Below are 21466 nucleotides of genomic sequence, written 5' to 3' on the forward strand. Positions count from 1 at the left end.
CCGATCATAGTATTCTGAAAAGTAAGGGAACAGTTTTCCTTTTCATTTTTTATTATCAATGCGATTAGGACTCGTTTTTATTCAATTTCAATAATGGAAAAAATTTGATTGAATTTTCCTTATGACTTCCCCCAGCAGGCCAGAATACATCGTACAGCAGTAAACAGTGTCACTCCTGCTTATCTCTTATCTAAGAACCTGATAACCAGCCATGCACCAGAGTGCACTGGTGCTTATCTGTAATATGATAATGGGTCCAAATGATATGCAAGGGCAGTACACTGGTGACAAGGGGTGTGTGTGTGTGTGTGTGTGTTTACACATGTATACTCCCTCTCATTACCAGCTATAATGGGGCCATGTATAGTTTAGTAGAGCAAAGACGCACTTTTAGAATGGCAAACATGCCCTTTTAGACCTGAGGCCAAACAGTGCATCCATATATATATGTATGTATATATATATATATATATACATATATATATACATATCCGATGCAACCACGCATTCACGACTGAAGAAATCTAGACGTAGAAGTCTTAAGACATTTTATATTTGTCCTCCTTTAATTATACAGATTATTTTAAAATATAAAGTAGACATTAACAAACAGGAAAGGGAAGACACCCCATGTGAATAGGGTAAAAAAAAAAAATAATAATAATAATAGATATCACCGTGAAAATTTCCCAGTTAATTATTTACATTTAAGGAAATCCTTTTTTTCCAATTCAAGTTGTTCAATTTTATGTTGAAATATGCAAATGAGGCATTATCTTAGTTCAAAATTCTTGTTTCATTTTGTTAACATATAGAGTCAAAAGTTTTGACAGACGGGACTCTGGATGTCTCTTTCTATCCTTCCATAAATCAGAAAATGTTCTATAAATCAGGCTTTCAATGATATATGAGCAGACAAGAAAATAAGGACAAAAAGTGGAATGTTTATAAATTAAATATACATATATTTTTTGGTATAGTGTAGTTTCAGACACAGTGAATACTGACGAGGCAGATTCGTTTTAAGCCCAAACAGTACACAGCAGCTAACCGTGTCCCTCTTGCAGGTCGGCCCAAGATGCTGGTAATCAGGAACTACTTTGGTGTGCCGAGCCCTACGTCTGGTCCAGCGCTCAGCATCCAGACGGGTGACATCATCGAATTAATCTGCGCCGACCTTCACAGCCCCTGGTGGCAGGTCAGAGGTCCCACTCTTAATGAAGTCTTTCACAACACACAAAAATAGAGCTAGTGTGTTTAAATCTCTCATTTCCTCCACTGTCACACCATCTAACCCTCGTACTGACCTCATATTCTGTAACAGGGTTCGAATGATGTCGGTCAGCTCTGCGTTTTTAATATAAATCAGATCTGGTAAAGTCTTTATGGCCCACTCATTATTAAATGGATTTTGCACTAATGTCCTTTGTATCAACTTTCTCATCAGTTAAAGATATGTTCATGTAGACATCTTACTTCAAGTTGGACATGTTATACAGGTGCCGAGTCAGAATAGCATTCCAGTTGTGTCTCTGGCTAAAGACAGCCCAGGTTATTTGGATTGTTCTTGCCAACAATCTGCATGTGATAATCTAATTCCTTTTAAAGGTGTATACACTCCGAGGTAATTATACACACAGCAGAGCACCCACTTTAAGGAAGTAAAACTCCAACACACTGGAAAAATGTTTGTTTGTTAAATGCAATGTTATGTGTCAACACGCGTGATTCAAACCTCAACGGAGGTGGAAAGATCTGTAAATTCTGATGAATTGTTGTGTATCATTCACATATTGTGTGTGTGTTTCAGAGGCTGAATCAAAGTCATCATAATTATAATGGGATTTTACCCGAGGCCTGAAAAGGGCATTGTATATTGACATGAACTACTGTACTATTGTTTTATAATCTGACATGTAATGAGGAAACCAACCAATCTCATAGTACTAAATACAAGACAGATGAAATAGATAAAAAATTTCAATCAACCCTGCGTAAAAGCTTAACTGGAGGCAGCTACAGCCCCGCAGTCAGCAAACATTCAATATCCATCACCTCTGTAGCCAGCAGACCATAATCATTTCTGTTCTGGGGATGCGTGGAAAAATGGAATCGATCACTGTAATTTTATTTCATTCAACAGCAACCATCTGTTTACTCTGTCAGTGTTAGCAGCTATACTCATTATCACCCTGTTAGCGAGGATGCAGCAGAAAGCAGGGCTTTCCACAAGGTCTGATAAAATGTCCTGAGATAGCAGGGATGTGATGGGCCACAAAACCATCGAAATGGGCTTAGCTGGCTGTGTGCTCCTTGTGCCTCCCATATAATGGCTGAAAACACACAAAGCAATCCCTCAATCACCTGTCATAAAACACTTTTTAACCCCTAGGATCCCTGACATCGTCAAAATCACATTTTCAAATCAAATCAAAACAGTGTGACAGTCAACAGGTAGCTTATGTATAGCCTGATGGTGCTGCAGCTGCTGTTGTGGTTATAGTTCCGAAAACTGTACAAAACAAAATAATACATTTAAATTGTGTGAAAAAAACAAAACAAAATAATACATTTAAAATGTGTGAAAAAAACAAAACTCATGTCTTTTAAGTCCAATTGGCTACATATAGTCCATGCAAAACATTAGCCCTTTTTACTCTCGCTCGGCTAATAGTCTTTACATTGGGATAATGTAATATGAATTAAAATAGCTCTTCTAGGCTTTGAAAGACTTCTTGTATTAAATAATCATGATAGAAAAGTAATAATTGGGACAAATTGGCAGTAAGGCTAACTGATGTCTCTTGATACATTAACAGGGCCAATTATTAAACAGAAACGCAAGAATGTATTCAGAGCGTATCGCAGGTAACATTTGAGCTTTGGGATTTGCAGAGCTGGACTTGTGCAAGACAGAAGTTATACACAAAAATGCTCATTTACGCATTGGACATATAAAACGGCAGAAATGATGTATTGTGTAGGAAAATTGATGATGGACTTGTAAAGTGAAGATGTGACAGTGGTGAAATAGCAACAGCAAATTTACTGAGTATATAAACAGACACTGCATGCATGCTGCAGCTAGGTCACTGTGTATCTACTCCTGCTCAGTTCAGAACGGCCGTCTGCATATGCACAAAACTCCTAATCTGAATAATTTTGAGCCTCAATTTCCTTTTTTTAGCTATGGAATTCATGACTGGTTTATTGTCCCTAAATCAAATATCTTGTCAACGCACAGAACAAAAGAATCATCATCAACCCACAGTGCCTGAGAAGACCTTAACTGCACTTCAGCCTCTTTGTTTTTACAGACTGAGTTTCCCCATTGCTGATGAATCAAGGCTGAGCGTCATCACCACGGGAGGAATAAGGAACTCTTCCTCTTTCCTTCTTCCTGCCAGCCATTATTTTCAGCACTGGTTAACTAGGGCTGTAAATTTACACTGCTCTGTGTCGCGGGCTAATTGTTTCTGAATAATAGAGACAGAGTCTGCCAGATGTACGTAACACAATTATCTCTCTGTGGTTTCAGGGCAAAATCCTGACGTCGAAAGAGGTTGGCTTCTTTCCAAGCGATGCCGTGAAGCCTTGCCCATGTGTAAGCAGCATTTCCTTCTTGTCCTTCGCTACATTAGAGCCTGTTGTAGAAGCTCATGTTTGGCTACATGTTCTTACTAGCAGGCCAGTGATGCGAGAATGTTTGGGGATTTGTGAAAGGAAGGTAAGCTATTTTACCTGGCATGAGAAGAAAAAAACAGCCCCCGGGTTTTTATGTTCTGCGCACGAGGAGCTTGTGCTATCTTATGAGATAAAAGTGCTTTACTGTCTAATTCACTTTATCATTAAGAAGCAAAGATGAAAACCATGTCTTATAAAGGAACAAGCAGTACTTTATATTGTACAAACTAATCTGGAAAGCTGAGAAGGAGGAATAGTGGTTTGCATCGTCTTCATTGTGTTTCAATTGCTTGTTTTTGTTCCCCCTTCTATAAATCTCCGCACCACTGGACTGTCTCGTTCCATTTGATAAAATAAAATTCACTCTCTGTCCAACTGCTTCAGGAATACGAGCCGTCCCGTAGATAACAAACCATTATCACCATGTCAACACATTTTTTAAAGATAAGAAGAGCATTATGCTGTTTTATTGGCGTTGTACAGTTTTTTTGTTTTTTTATTGAAGGGCAAAACATCAGCTTGAAAACAGTACTGTGGAACTGGCGCCAAGTACTCCACTGTAGTGGTGCACGTGGTATTGAGCCTGGATGAGTTCAAGCTTCATGAAAAATAACAACAACACACTTTTGCTCTTTGCTCCAGGTCCCAAAGCCCGTCGATTACACCTCTCAAGCTTGGTATGTCCACACAACAGCCGTCTCAGTCTGAATGTATTACTAAAAGAAGGTGAAAGTCTTTACTCATGCTCAAAAATATATTTATTGGATAAAGCAAAACACAGCCGATACAGATGTACATTTACAGATACAGATGGTCACACAAACCAGCTACAGGCTGAAAAGTCTTTTGGCCCAGATAATGACAAAATATAAATGTATTTGAATTTCACATACACACACATATCAAAGCATTTACACAAGGCAGCTCTGACCTGGAAGTGTACGCAAATTGAACTGCTAATTGAACAGTCAATAACTTGTCTTCTTTTCGGCTGTCGTGTTGTAGGTTTGCGGGGCCCATGGAGAGGCTCCAGGCAGAGGCAGAGCTCATCAACAGGGTCAACAGCACCTACCTAGTCCGCCATCGCAGCCGAGAGTACACGGAGTACGCCGTCAGTATAAAGTAAGTGTGACACTCCCATCAAGTCATTCAAGAGCCTCATATACAGAAATTGTCAGTGTCACCCCCTCTGATTACAACTAGCTTCTTGGATTTAATTGATTTAAATGAAATACTATCATGAATGAAAATTATACACAAGTTGCATTCATAATAGGAGTGCCCTTTAAATCTAATATCCGTTTTTTAATGAGACAAAGTGTTGACAACAAAAATGAACAACACATAAATGTGTCTATTTAATCATTAAATAGACACATTTATGTGTTGTTCATTTACTCATTCAATTTTAATGAGTAATAATTATGGGCTTGTCTCTGGTCTGGTTATCAACAATCATCAGATTTGATTGTTTCACTTTAACATGACAGTTGTTCTGTCCGTCTGCGGCTGCTCTGCCTGCTAGATTCATCAGACGCCTTCAGCCAAACCACACTATTGACCAGATGTAACTCCCGGCTGAACAACACAGTTTGACAGACCCATTTATAGCTCCTTTGCAGGATGATGTGCTTTCGGACTCTGGTGTCCCACAGTGATGTGTGTGAATCTGACCAAACCAGATGCTAATCGTGGAGCAGGATCTCTGGAGTTAAGGCACGGAGCAGTATTCCTTATGCTTTGACCTTTAAAAAACGTTATTACACACACAGCCATGTTAATCTTGGTAATAACAAATGAACAAAGCACATTTCAGAACCTTGGGGTGTCAGCGACCATATCATTGTTTGAAACGTATCTCTTTGCATAAGATAAATGGCATCAGTGTGAGCGCAGGCAGTGAAAAGAATGGCGTCTTCCACAAGGAGCCAGCACGCTTCTCTCTGAGCAAGGAAAACATTCCTTCAAACTCATGCAACTGTTTTTAGCATCCTTCTTTATTTTCTCTGGAATGGGCCCCGCTGTCAGTGCCTTCAAGTTTATTTTGCGCGGACGTCTTAATTGCTTGTGTGCACACAGACGGCAGTGGTCCGAACAAAGCAGAGAACAACTGTAAGACTATTCAAGGTTATTTAACACCCCCCCCCCCCCATAAAAGAGAGCGGCAGAGAAGAAAGAAACGCCTACGTTGTGGGAACAACATTTAAAAATAATTAGTCACAAATGGAAATGCCCCCTGCCCTCTCCTTCAATGTGTGTTTCTCAGAGTAGAGCTGGCAGAAGATTTTTTTGATGATTGTGTCCAAATAGCCAAGAGACCCCCGTTCTGTACAAATTAGGCTCCAGCCTTTTGACTCACTGTGGAGAGTTCTGGCCACACACAGTGGAGTGGATATCTTCATGTCATTACAAGTTTACTTTTAACATTGAGAAATCTGAAGATTTCCTTGAACTAAACAAGACCAAACAATTTGAAATATACTACACTATATCTCAATGTTTTGGGAAATAAACCCAATTGCTGACTTGCAGAGAGTGAGATTGATAACACTCTTGACTACCATGAGACAGTTCGTTTAGCTTAGCACAAAGGCTGGAAACAAGAGGAAAGAGATTCAGCATCACTGTGAATGACAGACATCTTTTTTGCACACTCTGACCAAAGCTTTTACCCGCCCAACCACAGAGTTCCCATCAGCCACCCTGTTATTGCCAACACAAGTATGCGGGTGGAGGGGGCGCTTACACACATGCACACATTCTCCTGACCACCCATCATTCATGTGTCACAAACCTTCGGGACCCTATGCATTACAGAGAGGGCCGTGCTCTCCACATGGGCCAGGGGCCGGCCACCGATCGATGGCGGTGATCAGAGACGGAAATTAGACTCATAACTTATTCAATCGCCCACAGGTACAACAACGACGTGAAGCACATAAAGATCCTGACCAAGGACGGCTGCTTCCACATCGCAGAGAACAAGAAGTTCAGGAGCCTATTAGTGAGTCTTTTCAGCCTCTTTTATTTTTTTCTAATTCCACCACTGCAATTCATAAATAAATCATCATGTTCGCTTAATGAAGTGTCAAAACCTGAATTTTATTTTAGCAGTGTGCACAAAAATAGCCATGATTAGAGACGTGTTTATACTGGCCTGAGGGCTTCAGCATTATAGATAAGTCCAGTGCATATTGGAAAGGTTCGCCAGCTTTCTTCAAGCCAGCACAGTATTTTCTCAGATTTTTCTAATAACAGGTGTTGGAGTGTAAAAACAGTATTTTGTTAGCATATGATTTCACTGCTTTTTATAGATTCAGAAACCCTGATCTGACTATTTCTCATCTACAGCAGGTTAAAAGCAGGAGGTACTGTGTCAAAAACAAGATTCAGTTTTCAAGCAGACTCTTTCATGATATGTAAATTATAGATTATAGAGCTGAAATGGGTGATTTATCTGGTTTTACAAACTTAATAAATAAATGTCACATGCACTAAACATAAATGCAAATGACTGCCTATCTAGCTTACTTATTTTAATATGTGTGTGTGTGTGTGTGTGTGTGTGTGTGTGTGTGTGTTGTGTCTCCAGGAGCTGATTGAGTACTACAAACACCACTCCTTGAGAGAAGGTTTTCGGAGTCTGGACACCACACTGAAGTTTCCTTACCAGGAACCGGAGAACGCTGCTATGCACCGCCTCAACCGGTCGGGTAGCAACAGTAAGTAGATCTGAATAGGCCCTAAGAATAGGAACAGTCCAACACTAAAACACTTTATATGAAGTAATGGCAGCAACTGATAATGTATTCCTTTAAATACAAGTACAACTACAGCTAGAGTTTAATAACCCGTTTAATCGATAAATCTGTATTTGTATAATATGAGCTGATGATACATAGCACTTCAAACTAGATTTTTCGGCTAAAAGGTTGTTTTAGTGGGACAGGAACTGAATTACAATCTGGACAGTTGTTGGCTTGGATTCATTAAAGGCACCCTGTGGAGTCTTTGACCACTAGGCTTACTATGACGTTTTGATGAGTGGGTTCATCTACTGTTTGTATCTCATGCACACTGAAGTGTTATTGGAAACATAATACTTTCATGTAGAGGGTACCTTTAAGTTTCCTGTGTCTTTATTTAGCCATGGCTGCAAATAATGATTATTTTCTTCATTGAGTAATCTGTTGATTCATTTCCCAGATTTCGTCTTTAAATTCTGGACCACTAGTCCAAAACCCAAAGATATTTAGTTTGCTAAATATTAGTTTGTCTGTGTGATCTGACACTTTCACTCTGCTGATTATTGTTGATAGTTTTTGTTTCAACCTGCAACAGGCTGCCGTCACTGGCTCTGCTGATTTCTCCCACCACTACTCCTTTTCTGTGTCCTTACCCAGCATCCTTTCCAGCTCTCTAACACACGCTTTAATTCACTTGGCAGCATCTTCACAGACTTAAAAGAGCGAGGTAGCTAATTTGTTTTCACCAAACTGTCAAATGGTGGTTGGAGAATCCACTGAGCATGTTTTAGATTTGATAACACTCTCTGGACGTTTACTGACGATCAAATTGATTTGAGTTGCAGAGGAGAGAGCGATAATCTGGTAGAACCTTCAACAAGTGAAAGTCAATAACATTTATTATCTGAGTTATAGTCATATCTACCTAGTGGGTGTTACAGGAAAGACAAATAATAATAACTTCCATTGTTAGTTACTTTTAAAATATTTCTTTTCACTTTTAATTTCATGTGTTATTGTCACCAGAGTCATAAATACACTTGATGTACCCTATTATAGACATATCATATATATATATATACATATAAATATAAATATAAATAATACTACAACAGCTTTTAAATGTTTTAATGCAAAAGTAGAAGTAGCTGTTTTTAGAGAGACTCTTAAGCATATACAGTTTCTTTTTTTAGATATCTGGTCATTCAGTTTTTATTTAAATAATAATTTTAACATCAGAGATGTCGCATTTCTTCAATCAATGGTTTAGTTTATACGTTTTATTGGTAATCTAAATAATGTTTCAAACATTTCAAAATACAACATGATTTAAAGTTTGAAACTTGCTAAATAAGAACATTCATTTATTAGTTAACAATACACCATCACTTGAACATATGGCATAGCCTGAACTAAGTGACAGTCACAGATTGATTTGAAAATGAAGTATTATTGAATCAACAATACATTTATTACACAAGTGTAATTTGTGATAATGAACAGGAAGCTCACCAGCAGATTCTTGCTATAATTCAGCTGTCAACTGCTGCAATCATTTTACACTTCAGACAGCCCAGAATGTGTTAGCAACCGCGCCTCAAGAAGTTGTGTGGAACTTTTTGTTCTTGTCAATGTTGTTGTGTGCTGTCTGGCAGTTGTTGGGGTGAAGATCTTAGCTGTGTGATATTTCCTACCTGAGTAAGAAGGAGCTGTTTGCTATGTTTTGAACAAAGCTGGCAGCACCTCGATAAAACAGCTGCCGTCACCAACACTATCTGAGGAGCACAACTGTGCTGATGATTATTTATGCATGCCGCTGCTTTTTTCATTACCCTTAATAACCTGATTTCTCTCAGCATTCAAGTGTAAGACATATTGTTTATCAGGCCGGATATTAGAGAACGAGACATCCAGTGAGGCGGTTTCCCTTTCTTACTTGTGACAGATGTACAGTGTGTAACTTTGAACTTGAATTTTAGAGATGATGTTGGGGTTTGAAGTGAAGCAACAGGTGAAAGAGCAGAGCATTGTCAAAGTGCCAATTCTGTAGAGAATATAAGACATTTCTCTGACAAAAAGAATAGATTTTGGTGATGAAAAGTGTTTAAAAAAAACGTTTTAAAGACCTTAGAGGGTTTTTTGGGGGAAAAGAAATGTTAAATTATTTGTAATCCTTGGTTGTATTGGCTTGTCTGTTAACGTCAGCTGGGAATACGTTTAAAAAACCATCAAGAGAGGCGTAAACACTGAAGTAGAAAGGGCTGTTTGCCCTGTAAAACAGCCATGATCACCCCACACAAGCTGAATGTTTCAAGCAAAGCCATAAAAAAAGGTATTAAACCGTTTGTGAGCCTGCCAAAGCAACACTGTTAACTGTTGGTTAATGGAAAATGTATGACTTATCAGTGGCAAAATGAGATTTAATTTGAACCCGTATGCCACTGCGTGCAATGGGGAAAAGAACAACAACAAAAACTGACAATCACATTCCAAGCGGGAGAAATGTGAACAGATTGTACAGAGCTGTTTGGTTGTTCCAGACGAGGCCTGTTGTTCAAACTCTTGCTTCAAAACACAAGTCGAGACAGCTTCAATCCAAATTAGTTTTGCTCCGGTGTGGTCTTCTATCTTATGAGCGGCTCTCCTCCTGGTGTGCAGACTTCATTTTCTCTCTTTCACTTCTAAATGACTCTTTTGTTTTGATTTCCATCCTCCTCGAGCACTGCTGGAAGACTGCTAATTAATGTTCATGCTTTGTTTCATGTGCTTTTGGGCAGTTTCGCAGAAGGAAAAACTGATTGATTGATAGTTTTTTTAAAACCAATGCGCTAAATACAACAGCAACAATACCAGAGTTAACCCAAAATATAAATGACTTTGTGTCCATGGAACAATCTCAGCTGACATCGTGTGGGACTCTGGGCTGCTGATTGGATTTTAGCTCATCTTCTACAATGCGTGTGTATGTGTGTGTACCCTCGATCTTAGTCTCCTCCATTAGTCACCCAGCTCCATATCGTGTATTCCAGTGTGTTACACAAATCAGATTGTGCAAAAATGAAGCATGTAAAATGCAGCTGGTGTTTTGGTGGCTGTTTGAAGTGGAGGGCGATCCCTCTTCATATTGCTTGTACCTAGACACCATTAGGGGTTGCTGAGCTGTCTCTCAGTGCGCTGATTAGTATTCATTTTAAAAACCACTGGAGCTCTGCTCTCCTTTCAGCATATCAATAAACCAGGCAAGTTAACTTGCCAGCGGTATTGTTGGGAGCGGCACATTTTTCATAAAGTTTGGGCATTCATCTGGCATAGGTGGGGATTACATTTTCTATTCTTGGTGGCAGAAATAAGGGGTGGGGGCATTTGTATTGTGACTCAGATTTAAAGCACAGGTTCTTTAAAATAGTAAACTGTATTAATAATTACACGGTTAATTCAGTGTAATAAATACATGGCAAATAAAAATATATTAAATATTCTCAATTATCAGCTGCTATTTGTAACTTCAAATAGCCTACAGCATGGATTACGAGACAACCCCCCCCCCCCCCCGCCCCGATCTTTCTGAAGTCGTTTTGCTTTACTTTGTATTTGTTTTGCATCTCCTTGTAGTCACATTATCTGTTGATAGTGGTTTTGCTTCTCTTCCTGGCAGGTTTGATTGTCTTTGTAGTAATTTTCTGTCTCTTTGTGGTCATTTCAAATGTCTGTCTGGTCGTTTTTTGCTGTTTTGTTGTCATTTTGCATCTCTTTTTATTGTTGTTTGTTACCTTTCTTGTTGGCAAATCAATCAGTCACTTCATACAGAGACCCCGGTCCATTGGGCCCCCGGGTCTGTGCCCAGTATGCTCATTTAGTCGTCCATCCATGATACTAATAAGCCAACTACCATCACCGTCTGACTTCTGCATCTGTCTATATAATGTATTTTGTATTTTCCATTGCCCAGACAGAACAAATAATTCCTGCATCAGGAATGGGATGTTTTGTTCACCCCACTTTTCTAAACAAAATCAATCATTGGCATCAATTTAGCCAACTACCTGTATAGATATATGCTGCATGGTCTGTTTCTACTAATAAATACCTTTATAGCATGAGCATTTTCCACTGACGTTACTTGCGCCATACTTTATATGTTGACATTCCAAAATAACCCAGTGGAGTCAAATTTATAATACTTCTATTCCCCAGAGCAAAGCCCCAACACTGCCAACTCTAAGACATTGTTGGAATCAGATGAGAGATAGAAATACAAAAGCAGTGGGCCTCCGGTAGGTTATTGCTTTGTTGTTTGAAAGGCAAAGGCACAGTTAGTCCTTTGAAAGTAGAGAGATCTGCATTTTGGACATGTAAGCTTCAGAAAGACGACATAGAACAACAATTAGGACACCATAGAAGGTATACTATAATAAAATAATATGAAATAAAGCACTGTTATTGTCTCATACATTATCAAGTTATACATCTAATTCCTGTCTGTCAGAAGGAATTTGTGTGTATCTGCAGTTGTGGCTGCATTACAGCTGGATAATTGTCTTTATAAATATGCAAATAGAAATGTATTCCCTATGCTGTAATTGTGAGACACCTCATGTTCCTCTCTATCATCCTTTTAGCAAACTGGAAACAAGGTGTCATCACTTCCTTTTTCAACAAAATCTCAGCAGTGATGTGTAGATGGACCTTCAGTGTTTGACCTTTAATTTATTCCAACACCAGAACGCAAAATGTGCATTTTCTAAAAAAATTGACATTTGTGAGATATCACAAAAATGCTTAAAATGTTTTTGTTTTTGAGTACCACTTCATGCCTTCAATTTATAACAGCCAGGTTTTGTAAATTTGAGGTTTCATTTTTAGAAGTACGAGCATTTCAATAATGGAAATTCTGTTTTTATTCTTTGTTAAACAGAAGCGTTGAAACGTTGAGTTTGATTGTTCATATTTGAATTAAACTTTTAGATTACTAATTACAGTGCCCACATAAGGCCAACCAGTGTTAATATTTGTAGGGGTATAAATCATAAGAGAAAGAACTGCTACCAGTGGCTGTGTAGATAAAGAACCACTCGCTGGAGCTCATCCTGTGCCTGTCGTCATTTATTTTTTATCAAAATGCAGCTGTGTTCTTTATCCCTCAGAGTTGGGATTTTGAAAAACATGTTTTTTTCTCCTTTGCTTCTCTCTCCTTCTACATCTACCCCCCTCCCCCCATACCTGCCCTCTCTCTCTCTGCCCCCTGCCTGGCCTGCCCTGCCATAGCCCCATTGCTCTGCGGCCTCTCTTTTGTAACTCCTGACGGCTACAGCTTTGTACCTCCTTCCTCTGCACCCTTCTGGTCAGGTACAGGTATCGCTTCTCTCTCTGTCTGCCTCTCTAACGCTGTATCTCTCTCTCTCTCCTTTCATGTTGAAGGCTGCTTAGCATGCTGGCTGTAGCTCAGTGTATTCACATCATCGTCTGAATCTCAGCCTTCACAACTGCCGTTCGGCTTTTCCATTGCACCATTTCACCTCTTCCATAAGTTGTGTGCACATATATGCCATCTCGTGTGGAGAACAGGGACTGTTTTAGTATTGCATGTTATTTTGAGTGTTGTCATTTTTGCATGTGAATATCAGAGAGTGAGGCAGAAACCGCTGAAAAAAGGAGTGGTGTTTGAGGTGTTTTCGGAGGCACATGTGGCTGAGTTTGATGTGTGTTTGCTTGTGTGTGTCTGTCCGTCAAAGTAAAGGTGGAGGTGTCCAAATACACAGAGCTCCTCTATATTAGATATTCTCTCCCCACGGCCAGGTTGTAGAGGTCTGACATTCCATTTCCACCTGTCAGCTTAGCCCAGTCCGACCCAGCAGTCAGTGTCTGGAGAAGGTAGAAAGCCGGCAGGGTGGGATGGAGCAGAGGTAACTAGCTAACCGTCTCCACAGCTGTCTCTCATGCTGCTGTCTCCTCTGCAGCATGTCTAGTCTCACACACACACACACACACACACACACACACACACACACGGCTGTCAGCACACTGGACCCGACTAAAGCAGTGCACTACACAACTACAAGAACTTGTAGGGCCTCACTTCTCTTTTAGTTAGGCAATGTATAATGAATCACTTGCACAGGGAGTACAGACGTATATCTTATGTATGTTGTTTGTCAGATTACCTGCAAAATTCCGAGAAAATAAACAGCAAATGAATTCCTTTGCACATCATTTCTAACTTAAAATTACATTTAAATGAGGTTGCACCACTTAACCTTGGATATGGCTTAACTAGAACCTCGTTAACTTGTACATTGGTTTTTATGAGACATTTGTAGAGCCGTACAATTAAAGGCAATCAATTTATGTTAGGTAAACAGGAAGTCACTGTAGCGTCACAAGCTGTACTGCCAAAAATAAGAATGTCAGGAAGGAGACAAAACAGAGAGCCAAAGTCATGACAACATGCTCAGGCTAGCCCCCGTTCCACCTGTGTTCCACCAGCTTCTATAACTCAGTATTTGGAAAAATAGTTGAAAGAAATGCTGAATTAGATGTTACATTAATCTAGATCCACTACAGTAGTTGCCATTAGAAACTTATTTAGATATATATAATGTAAAAAAAATATTTAGTACAGTACAAATTGACAGATGTTTGTTTCAATTCATAAGAAAAAGAGAAGGGGAATAGAAAGATGGTGAGGTTTTTCTTGTTGAATGAAAAGTTATCATCCATATCATCCGTGTGTCACGTGTTGTCACTGCACCTGATGTTTTTAAATTTCTTTCAAACACATCTTCTAGAACCTTGAATGAACTTAAAATCCTAAATTTTTTTGAATACCCGCCTCTCTTTCTCTCTCTTTCTAGTGTTTACTCCAAAAGTGATCGGTGTGGCGATCGCGCGGTACGACTTCAGCTCACGAGACACTCGGGAGCTCTCGCTGCAGGAGGGTGACGTGGTGAAGATCTACACAAAGTCGAGAGCCAACGGCTGGTGGAGGGGCGAGGTCAATAGCAGGGTAAGTGGCCGTCTTAAGATGCCAATAAAACACTGCCTCCCATCACCAAATCCAGGGGGGAAATAATCTTTTCTGAGTGCTGATATTGGCTTTTAGGTTATCCACTTCAGCTAAAAAGCCTAGAAAAGTCCCCTTGTTTGTAGGATGAAATGTTGTCGTGCCCTTTTTCCATTGGTTTTCATTTGATATATGTAGCTTTACACTGCTTGCATGTCTAGCTTAAGTGATATTTCATCAAGGCAGAACGTTTCAGAAGTCCCATTAGCTGTGTTCACTTAGATAGTTTTGTTTATTCATTCTGTCCATTCAATCCTTAAATCCAATTTTAGCTAGCGCTAAAAACTGCCTCTTTGAAGAAGTAATTTTTGGCAGATAGTCTTGTCTAAATGTGAATAGTCTCTTCCAGGTATATGTAGTCGTTTTATCTTTAGTCTGTCATGGACACCTTCCCAACATGTCTGTTTTTCCATTCCTTGGAAGTGTTCACTTGCTGCTCTTGTACGTCTTTAATGCGCACTTTTTCCCTTCCAAAAGCAAAATCACTTTATAATCAAGCATGCAGCATCGACAGAAGCCTGCTTCTAAATGCAGGAATGTATATGTACTGACTCCCACTCGCTTGCACTGCATTTTAGCTTGGCGGAGAGTGATAGACTGAGTGACAAATTCAGTCTGTGTGTGTGTGTGTGTGTGTGTGTGTGTGCGCTGCATCCCTCAGTAATGTGTCTGTGCCGTGAGTGTGTTTTGTAAACAGCTGTTGTAAATGAAGAAGCTTTTCTCTTTTAACTAAGCCTGATGTACGCTTGATGCCGCTCTGGTGAAAACTAAACTCTGTATCGCCTAGAGTCTGTCGAGAGCTGTTAGACTCTCTTTAGAGCCTTCAACCGGGAAAGGCAATTGCTACTGCTGGCTTGAAAAAAACCGGCTGATTCTGTCAATTGAAAAGCACTTCAGGATTATATCACTACAACCTTTCAGTATCCGTTTGATGTAATAGCAGGCTCTTATTATCATGAAAATGGTCAAAACAAAAAAAGATACTGGCACAATATATCAGTGATCCTAGTATGTGTATAATAATTTGGCTTATTCCAATCGTACAAAATGACCGCCAGCATGGAACGATATGTGTCATTAACTGGAATTATTTATTACATTTAATGAACATTTAATCAGACTAAATGTGTCTTATTAAAAAAAAAAAAAAGTTCAGCTCAGGTACCATGCTTTGGGACCATGTGGGGGATGCTAAGACATTAAAAAAAACATTTGCCAAAAAGCTGTAATTGATGTTAATATTGAGTTTAAAATATTAATCAGTGATGTGTTCCCAAAAATGAGAATCCATGGCTTACTTATCTTATTGATTTTGCCAACAATTGAAAACAGTAGCAATAAATGTTCCTGTATGGAATCACTATCTGAAATAGAAAATGCTAAGTGAGTACACCATAAATTACTACTATGTGATTACTAATTCCCATTCCCCCCCCCCAGGTCGGCTGGTTCCCATCCACATACGTAGAGGAGGGCGAGGAGTGAAAGGTCCAACATGGGGACAAGATAAAAATAAAGGAAGAGCGGCAGCAGTGGAGTAAGCAAACTGTGAACGTAACAGTAACAAACAAGAGTGAGCTTCTGCACCGCTGCTTGCCCAAGTGTTACTTTTCAGAGCAAAGCAGGCCGCTTCACTCTCCTCCGTGGAGTCCTGTTGCCGACAACCATCCCAGAGGCCTTTGGGAGAGAAAAGGGGGCTGCAGTACGTTGCCGATGCAAAGATGCCCCATCATTTCTTGTTGACTCTGTGTGGCTAAGTGACTCTACCAAGTAGCAGCTTGCCTGTCAGCGGGGCACAAGCCCTCGCCAGACACCCCCCCCCCCCCCGTCCTCCCTCCCCAACTTCATCCCTCCATCCATAATTCACTCCCTTCCTCTCTCTGCACCAGCCAGCCCCCAACTCCCACCTGTTTCTGCTTGCCAAGTCTGCCGTCGCCAGTCTGTCAAAAGTAGATTCTCAAATGCCACTCCTCCATTCATGCACTCACCTGTCCATCCATCCCCCCCCCCCCCCCCGTGAGAATAGAGTAATCTGAGCCAGAAAAGACCCACACTGTACTATTTTTCTTTTCTTCTTCCTGTCATCCCCTTCTCTCTATGAAGGGATTTCAGTTAGTTTTGACCTTGCCTGTGTGTTGCTTCCACTAATGCAGGTGGTTATTGATGACTTGATGACCCAGATTCACACACACACACACACACACACACACCACCCACCTCTCCTCCCCTTCAGATTATGATCGCCTCACACGCGCTCTTACAGGAGATGGAGGAGAGGCATGGCATCGGATAGCATCACTGCGCAGTGCCAGCAATTGATCGCTGTTGTTCCTATTTTCCTCCCACCTCCTACATTCTTTATCTCCAGCCCAGCCTCTCATGTTTTTAGTTGTCTTGGCCGTTAGCGATCCTCTGCTCTTATCGGTGGCAGCTCTGTCGACAGGAGCCCATTCGCCGAGGGTTTATCTCATCGGAGGCATTAGCGGCTTGTCGGGGAACAAGCCACACTACCTAGAAGCCACCTGTCCCCTTAACACAAAAAGAAAAGAAAAGAAAGAAAAGTTCTGCTATGGGTCTTTTACTATAACTGATATTTTAGCTGTTTTTTCACACGCGACAGTACAATTTGTGCAGTAGAACTTGCAATTTTGGGGATTTATTTTGGCAAGAAAACATTTAATTAAAACAATGTATTTATGCATTAACACACTTTTTCCACTGCTTATATCTTCCTGCTAACTGTCCTCCCTCTCACCCCCTCTCCTTTCCTGTGTGTCTCCCCCCCCTGTATACATTATGCACACTGTCTGCTTAATCCACAGTGAAAGAGGATTTTCCCACATTTGAGGGACCTTTACAGCAAAACATGCTGCACAACACACGCGTAATGTTAACACACGCCATAGTCACAGACAGAGTAAGGAGGTGGTGTGTGCAGAATCAAATAGTGTCTGGAGGTGAGACCAGAAAATCCCCAGCATTTGGCTTTGTGCAGCGATGTTTTAATCTCAGCCAGGACGTAGATTATGTCTTTCATAAAGAGAGACAGAAACAAACTACAAACTACTTACATGTTTGAAATATGTACATATTCATTTTTTTTAATTTAACTTGTATTTTGTGATTTCTGCTCACACAACGAGCAGAAGGCAGGCAAACTCTTCAACCTAGTCTTTAATGTCTCCCTTTCTTCAAAGCTGTTCTTTGGCTGTGTTTCTCATGTTCCCCCTCACTCCTCAGATACTTTCACATACGCCTAAGCACGGCATTTTAAAAAGCATCCGTCTCTTTTTCTGCGCAAGGAAACTAATAATGCAGTGTACATAAAATGCAATATCTATCACTAAAACACACATTGGGCTCGTTTTCTAAGGGGCAGCATTCTCTCGTTGACAACTTAAGTGAAAAGATGTATCAGACGTTGAATGAAGCCAGAACTTTCAGAGCTAACAGAGAAGTATAACTATGTGGCTAAATTGTGGATCCTGCCTCTGGTAACAGCCCTCGGGCCGTCCCTTCCATTCAAAGCTTTCATCCCCCCTGTCATGTCTTCATTGTGTCCATGCCATTGGGAATCTGAGTATGAATTTAGTGTAAAGATATGCTTTGGTATGCACTTAATGGAGCCATTATGTTTGCACATCCTTAATAACACCCCTGACAGACCTGCCACTCCAAGCCATTATGATATGTATGACAATAGATGTTTTTGTTCTCAGTCATATTCTTTAATAATACTGGACGGAAGAAATGTGTCAAAAAGAGTCATATTAATGTATTTCTGCATTGTGAAGTCCCCGTTTCCAAATGATCAACAGTGTCATTAAGTGACCACTAGATGGAAGCATCCTAAACACATCTCTTCCTCTCCAAGCCAGTCACCTTCAACTTACTTAAGTTTGGAGATGACATCATCTGATTAGGAGAGGTACAATATTCAAAGAAGCATTTAGCATCAGCCTCAGACTTGTAGCTCTGAGCGAGAGGAGACACCTTATAGACAAAACCAAACCATAAATAGATCACAAGTTTTCTAAAGAGGTGAACAGTCATGAAAAAAGGTTTGTTTTGTAAATGATCTTTCTACCAGATGTTAACATATTCCCTGACTTTCTTTCAAAATGTCCCGATGTTCCAGGAACTTCTTGTCTAGTATTAACCCTAAGGATGATAGTTATCCTTTTCTCCTGCTTCCTAAAGTGTCTGCAGTCTCCGAGCAGTCAAACATTACATTCATAACATCTTTAGGAAATCTGCAGTGAGGCAGCAGCACGAATGCGATCTAGTCTCTCCCGTCTTGGGAGAGACTGGAGAGGCAGAGTAGGCTCTCTCTGTCTCTAATCGCAGACTCCGGTAATCCACTCCCGCACTCCTCCTCCGCCCAGATGAACTCTGACAGCGGGGCCATTTACAACTGCAGGCCTTCCTCCACTCCGAGCACGCTCCCAGATTTTTTTTTGTTGTTGCGCGCAGGAGGGACGTGAGGAAGGCTCAAGGGTATCTGTGATCTAATCATTACACCATCTCCTCACCCCAACGACCCCGCTGCATCCATCTCTTCTGTCGGCTACTCTCTCTCTCTCACCTTGTCACTTCTCTCTATCTCTCTCTCTCCATCTCTCATCCAATATCTGTCTTCCCTGTTTCTCTCTGTATTCTGTCCCTCACCCCGATGCTCTGTAAGCTGTTACTGCTGTACGTTGGCGGGAGGAGAATAGAAGATTCCGTATCATCAGGAGAGAGAGGTGGTCTGATGCTCTATGAACAAAAACCACAGCAAATCGAGGACCGGTTTTTATTTTACTGCACATTCACGGAGAGAAATTATGCCAATTAGAGAATGAATAAGACACTCACTCTCACCGCTGTTATCTCTTCATATAATGTGCACTGTGTGCACAGATTATGTCCATATGCAGAGGCACACGGTGTGTACGTGTGGAGAAACATTTTGACAGGATTTAGGGCTGGGTGAGTCTTAACCCAGCAGGGGGTTTTAGGATCCAATCTTCTTAACCAACATCAGAGGACAAATGTGAAGTAACCTGAACAGAAACATAATACCACCCATACATGAAGAAAATATGTCATATGATACTGGGCTGAAAATCCATCCTTAATCCATTGACAGATCATCCACACCTCTCTGCGTTATGTTGCCGTCAGCGCTCACTGTGTTCTTGCTCCATGTCCATGCTCTGTTGTCCCTCTGAAGCCAAAGATGTATGCCGTACTTACTGTACACTCAGTGTTGTGTCTCATAACCACGGTACCCGACCGCTGTGGCCTAACTCTAAAACTGTGCAATCTCGACTGTGTAGCGTTACCATGTATTGTTGCTGTACCATACTGTAAAATATGTACATAGCACATAATAAAGATATACATTGCTTCTTCTAATGAATTCTTATTTCATATTGCACAATGGGATATTTTCATCAGCAGTGTTCAAATGTGTCAGCTCTCTATGAATATTCACTTAAAAAACAATAAAAAAAACATATAGGATCACGTAGAATGTGTGTTTAAATCATGATTTTTGATACATTTTGAGTTACATTGAGTCTGTTAGTTGTAGGTATCGACATTTAAACCTTCCTACATTTGGTTAAGTACTGTTATACACGACGCCCCCGAATTTGGGGGCTTTGTGCTCAAGTGGCGTAGCAAAAATTATCGAAACAATTTACATATCGAGAGCGAATATTTTGCATGTATACATATGTTATACTGTATACCAGATTAAACAGCAACAGCTGGGCAACACTATCATGTAAGTCACTTTGTACACACTCCAAACACAATTATACCAACTAATATAAGCAACTAGAAGATTTACCACAATATCACGTATTTTTTCGCCACGAATCGGCGACCTATGCACTCCGTTTACATCTCCCAACAAAGCTGTCCATTATCATGGCGGATGGATACATGAGAAAGCACGAGGATTCGACCGCGAGTCGACTCACAGCTTCCAAATTCCTCTCCGTGAAACCATTCAAAAGTTACATACATAAAGCCAACGAACAACAAACCGCTCCCCAGCAAAAAAATTTAAACGCATCGTACCTTGAGGTGATTTTGGTGACGAAAAACGCTGGAAATTGATTGTAATCCGTCAATATCCGTCAATAACCCGCCTACAGCTTTCCTGAGTCTCTTTCGCATTGAACAAGGTGTCACATGATGAAATCCGCCAATCACAGGCCTTAAAAGTTCTCCATCGACTCAGACAGAGATGAGAAAATTCCATGGAGGAGAGATATGAGATCTCAAAATGATGGCAAACTACTGTATTAGGATGTATTGAACACTAGTAGTGATACAACAAGTGAAATATATAGTTATATAGTATATAAATTATATATAAATATATAAAAACCAGCGCAACAGCTGGTTCCAAAAATGAGAATTTGGCTTGAAACTCCGTACTCAAACCTCTATTATGTTGGCCTGCTTCACTCAATCGAAGTAAAATTAGTTTGTGGAGACCTCAAACATGTTGTGCTATGATTGTGGTGTATTTTTAGGCTTGTATCTGCATTATTTCAAATAAATATTTTCAATAAAAGTGCTTTTTTTTCAGGTGAACCTGAAACTTTTCAATTTGAGCTGTGTTCCATCTTCATTCACTATTAACCAGTAACATATACACAATATTTACACATCTGAACAAGTGTCTCACAAGTTTTACCTGTATTATAACATCAGAATTATTAAAATAGACCTTGTAGTTAGAGATCTACACTCTCTTTAGTATGGGTATGCAATTTTCGAGCAGAGGCCTAAAAATAGGGCTCGTGTTTAAGAGGTTTAAGTCTCATTATGGCTACGGATGAAAGGTTTTATTCATTTGAGTGTGTCATTTGGAAGTTACAATACTCAATAACCCAAAGTGATTTATTACCGACTCATCATTAAATGTTTCACACAGCACAAAATGCTTCTCCAGTTGCTTAATGTATTTGTGCAC

General features: G+C 40.2%; 1 protein-coding gene across 2 annotated transcripts in view; it reads left to right on the top strand.

The window, feature by feature from the left end:
• The window catches only part of vav3a (vav 3 guanine nucleotide exchange factor a), an 83555-nt gene extending 63665 nt beyond the window's left edge, over window positions 1-19890 (top strand). For both annotated transcript variants that reach the window (XM_076088798.1, XM_076088724.1), the window contains exons 20-27: window positions 1068-1198; window positions 3539-3604; window positions 4327-4361; window positions 4690-4806; window positions 6601-6688; window positions 7277-7406; window positions 14282-14433; window positions 15931-19890. In XM_076088798.1, coding sequence (XP_075944913.1) covers window positions 1068-1198; window positions 3539-3604; window positions 4327-4361; window positions 4690-4806; window positions 6601-6688; window positions 7277-7406; window positions 14282-14433; window positions 15931-15975 — 764 coding nt within the window. In that variant the 3' untranslated portion in view covers window positions 15976-19890. The remainder of the gene's footprint in view (window positions 1-1067; window positions 1199-3538; window positions 3605-4326; window positions 4362-4689; window positions 4807-6600; window positions 6689-7276; window positions 7407-14281; window positions 14434-15930) is intronic.
• The last annotated feature ends 1576 nt before the right edge of the window (window positions 19891-21466 follow it).

Source organism: Anarhichas minor, unplaced genomic scaffold (assembly GCF_050575085.1).
Source record: "Anarhichas minor isolate MPS153535 unplaced genomic scaffold, ASM5057508v1 ptg000001l, whole genome shotgun sequence".
Taxonomy (NCBI): Eukaryota; Metazoa; Chordata; class Actinopteri; order Perciformes; family Anarhichadidae; genus Anarhichas; species Anarhichas minor.